We start from the raw sequence: 4,405 nt of genomic DNA, 5'->3' as shown, positions 1-4,405 counted from the left end.
CCCATCTGCACCGAGGCGATAACGCCCGGCTGGCCAGCGCACACGGAATTCCGAGGCTCGTAGTTAAGTGTCCCGGTAAACCGCTGGGCGATCCTCCTCACAAATCCGGAGGAGGGGAGTGACCGGAGGGGCGAGCGCCTGCGAGTCGGTGGCCTCCGTTCCGCAGTACTCCGGGCGAGACGGGCGGAGCGTGCGCGAACCAGCTGCTGGCGGCGCGCGCGGATTGACAGCGCGGCGACTCGGGCGCCGGGAGGCCTGGCCGAGGAGAGCCGTAGCCGACCGCCGAGGGAGCCCGGCGCCCCCGTCGTCGCCCCGTGCCGCGGGGTCGGCCTCCGCAGCGCCCCAGGTGGCCGCGGGCAGGGCGGCTGGGAGGCATTCGCTCCGCCTCCGCCGGCGCGGCCTTCACCAGCCTCCCCGCCCGGCGGCGCTCGGCCGACCCCTTCTCCTGCCTCCGCCCGCCTGGCGATGGACGCGGCCTCTCCCCGCCGCCGCCGGCAGCTCCGCGAGGACCCGGCTTTGAACCGCAGGGTCTGAGGAGCCGCGTGCTGGGGTCGAGACCCGCGCTGGCTGCCGCCGCTCGGGGGAGCCTCTCGCTTCCTCGTCACCGGGTGCCCGAGGAGGAAGGGGAGGGACGAGACACGGCTTTTCCTGTGCCGCCTGCCCGGCTCGACCTGCGCGGCCTGCAGTTTCCTGGGAACTCGAGGGCCGCGGCCGGGCCAGGCTCTGCCCGCGGCCTGCTTGGAGCTGGACGGGAGCTGTTTGGTACGGAGAGCCAGGGTAAGAGCCTGCGGTAAAGGGTAGGCGGGGGCGCCGGGCGCCGTCGGCAGGCTGGGCCTGCGCGAGGATCCCGGGCCGCCGAGTCCAGCGGCGGGCGCGGAGCTGGACCCCGGCGCGGTGAGGTCGGTCGTCCGCCGTCGCCTCTGCGTCTCGGGCCCTTTGTTCCCTTCTCCGGGCCCTACGGGGCTTGGCTTGCTGGCTCCGGAGCTCCGGCTACGCTCCCCTTGTCCTTGGTGAGGTTCAGCTGCCCGGCGGGGACCGGGGACGTCCCGCTGGGCCTCCCGAGTTCCGGGAGACCCGCAGCCCGGCCGCTCGGCGGCGGCTTCCTCTCGAGCTCGTAGGCTTGCTGCTTCTCTAGAACTTCGCCCTCCGCCCGGAGGCAGGTAGCTAACTTAGGCAGGTTGGGTGTCAGCGTCGCGGCCCCGGCCTTAGTCAGGCCGAGGACCTTGGGGCAGCCCCGCCGGGCGCGGCCGATGGCTGCCCACCGCGACCCGCCTCTAAGTTCCCACACCGGCAGGTGGATTGCGTGGGACCCGGAGCTGTCCTTTGGTCAGGCACCTAGGACCTTTTGTAATGACTCGCCTGCCTAGACGACTTCTCGAAATTTTTAAAATAAAAACTGCCCCAGCCTATGGGAGCCGAGAAAGAATGTCACCCTGTCACCGTGTGTGTGTGTGTGTGTGTGTGTGTGTGTGTGTAACCTGTTAGTTGCATTTACTTAGCATCAGAACCAAAAAAAAAAGTTTTAAGAACATTTGCCAAGATTGCCAGAAGTTCTTATCAGTATTCTCCCCCCCCCACCCCCGCCCCAGGTAGATTTCATATCTAAATTACTGTTTGTTTTGGACATGTTTAGGAATAAGTTTGAGAATTCAAAATTTGTGAGAAGAGAAATTCAATTCGAAGAAGAATTGGATCGGAAAGCGTGGTCTTTAAAACTACTGGATCTGACCCTTTTCTGAAGCGGGGCTTGGGGGGGGAGGTTGCAGGGAGAAGTTCACTTGCAAAAGAACTTTTTTGTAGATTTTCTTTGGCCTTTTGGCACAGACATTGGTGATAACAGTACTGGGATCCAAAACTTGTTTCATAGTGTTTGACCAAGACAGCTCTGGTTTCTAGTTAACTAGCAACCTAACCAGCATATATTCCTGTGTTAAATTGTTTTGTGTTTAGTGTATCTGTGTTAAACCCATGAAGCAGAGGGATGTCTAAACCTGCTGCATATATAGCATACTTTTTGAAGTAATACTTGGCAGTTTAGAAAGCTTTTTTTTTAAAAAAATGTATATTTACTTATTTTGTGTGCACGTATGTGTGAGTGTGCATGCCACAGTGCAATATGGAAATCAGAGAATAGCTCTGTATGTATATACATATACACATGTGTGTGTGTGTGTGTGTGTGTGTTTTGTGTCTTGAGGACCATACAGAAACTTGGTTCTAACAGATGTACAAGAAAAGTCTATATACAGGCTGATCCGTTCTGAGCAAATGTTTGAAAAATCCTTTTCCCTTTTTCAATTTAGGCAAAGGGGCATTTTAAAGACCATGGCAGATGTGGATCCTGATACGTTGCTGGAATGGCTGCAGATGGGACAGGGAGATGAAAGGGACATGCAGCTAATAGCCCTGGAACAACTCTGCATGCTGCTTTTGATGTCTGACAATGTGGATCGGTGTTTTGAAACGTAAGTGCATTCCTCCATCACCTTCCTCCAGGGCCACTGTGCTGACGTCTGTTTCCAGCCATTTGCTGACTTCGGTTTGTGTGAAAACTTTGCTAGGGAACCTTAAAATATCCCTTAGACATTTCTGTAGTTGTCTGTGATTAATGGAACCCGAGTAATGATAATCGTGATTATGTAAATACATATTTGTTCAATGAGTGTGGATTAGGAATCCTAATACTAACCCAGAGCTTGGTTGAGTCAGTTGTGAACCATGTCATAAATTAAAAAGATTATAAATGTTTATCTTCTTTAAAGCTGTTTCTATATTATATGACTTGGAGAATAGGATTAGAGCTGCTTGTTTCTTTGGTTTTCATATGTTATTGCTTTTGTTATTTTTTAAAATAACTTTTCAGTTTATAAATTTCATTTTGGAGGATATATATGTGTATATTATACTTTTTGAAGTACAGAAGCTTTGAAATTATATTTTTATTTGTGTGTGTGTGTGGTATGTGGTGTGTACACACACGACTGTGCCATATGTATGTGTGTGTGTATTGTGTGTGTGTGGTGTGTACATGCACGTCTGTGCCATGGTGTGCACGTGGAAATCAGAGGACAACTTTTGGGAGTTGGTTTCTCAACTGGTTAGCATGTGGGTTAGCATGTGGGTCCCAGGATTGAACTCAGGTTCTCAGGCTTGGCGGTAAGCACCTTGACCAGTGGAGCCATCTCACCATCCAGATTTGGAGAGTTTAACCAGTTGTGTTCAGAGATGATGACAGAGTTTGCATAAAAACAGAAAAGACATGTCTCTGCTTGCTAGGCCACTTAGGTCTGGTTCAGTAAAGGGTAAACATTCTTTTTTTTTTTTTTTTTGGTTTTTTGAGCTCACTCTGTAGACCAGGCTGGCCTCAAACTCAGAAATCCACCTGCCTCTGCCTCCCAAGTGCTGGGATTAAAGGCGTGCACCACCACGCCTGGCAGTAAACATTCTTTTTGCTTGTTTGTTTGTTTATTTTGTTTTTGTTTGGTTGGTTGGTTTTTGGAGACAGGGTTTCTCTGTGTAGCCTTGGCTGTCCTGGAACTCTGTAGACTAGGCTGGCCTCGAACTCAGAAATCCGCCTGCCTCTGCCTCCCAAGTGTTGGGATTAAAGGCATGCACCACCACCGCCCGGCAAGGATAAACATTCTTCTGAGTTCGTTTATATTTACGGTTGTGAATTCCAATAAGTCATTAAAACATCTTATATGTGCTTTAATGCTCTTTAGAGGTAATTAAAATATATTTGCAATATTGGCTTAAAGCTTGGTATAATTAATGCCTTTGAGGTGGAAATAGACTATATTACTTGCTAAATCTATATTGTTTTTTCAGTGTTCTCTCTTCTGATTTTTAAGTAATAGTTTGTATTTTTGTTAAAACAGTATTATTTTGGCTAGATATGGCTCATGCCTTTAACCTCAGCACTTGGGAGGTGGAGGTAGAAGGAGCGTAGTTAAAGGCCATCTTTGACTACATAGTACGGTCCAGGCCAGACTGAGCTATATGAGGCCTTGTCTCATAATCAAAGTAAGGGTGTCTACTACGGAGGTGGCTCCCCAGGTAGAGGATGTTACCATAAGGCTGAGGATGTAGGTTAGTGCCCGGAACCTGTGTTTGTAGAAGCAGAGAGCCAGCTCTGGTAAGTTGTTCTCTTAACATCTCTAGCATCTTCCCATACATAGACTTGATAACAGTTCTTGTAAACCAGCATCCACATCACAATGGTTTGTTTAATTCCTTTTTATCAGTAGATGTCTTTCTTGTTTAAAAAAAGAATGTTTTATGTATATGAGTATACATAAAGAACTTTGTTTGTTTTGTTTTTTTTGTTTTTTGTTTTCTGTTTTTTTTCGAGACAGGGTTTCTCTGTGTAGCCCTGGCTGTCCTGAAACTCACTCTGTAGACCAGG

General features: G+C 49.9%; 1 protein-coding gene across 4 annotated transcripts in view; it reads left to right on the top strand.

Annotated features, from left to right (window-relative positions):
• The first annotated feature begins 448 nt into the window (after positions 1-448).
• The window catches only part of Hectd1 (HECT domain E3 ubiquitin protein ligase 1), an 89,160-nt gene continuing 85,203 nt past the window's right edge, over positions 449-4,405 (top strand). For 2 of the 4 annotated variants that reach the window (XM_031357416.1, XM_031357418.1), the window contains exons 1-2: positions 465-777; positions 2,304-2,465. In XM_031357416.1, the coding sequence (XP_031213276.1) occupies positions 2,326-2,465 (140 nt within the window). In that variant the 5' untranslated portion in view covers positions 465-777; positions 2,304-2,325. Of the gene's footprint in view, positions 778-2,303; positions 2,466-4,405 lie in introns of all 4 variants that reach the window. The other 2 variants (XM_031357415.1, XM_031357417.1) reach the window with 2 other exon arrangements.

This window comes from Mastomys coucha, unplaced genomic scaffold, assembly GCF_008632895.1.
Source record: "Mastomys coucha isolate ucsf_1 unplaced genomic scaffold, UCSF_Mcou_1 pScaffold6, whole genome shotgun sequence".
NCBI classification, from domain to species: domain Eukaryota; kingdom Metazoa; phylum Chordata; class Mammalia; order Rodentia; family Muridae; genus Mastomys; species Mastomys coucha.
Note: the sequence above shows the minus strand (reverse complement) of the source record. Positions and strands in the feature narration are given on the sequence as shown.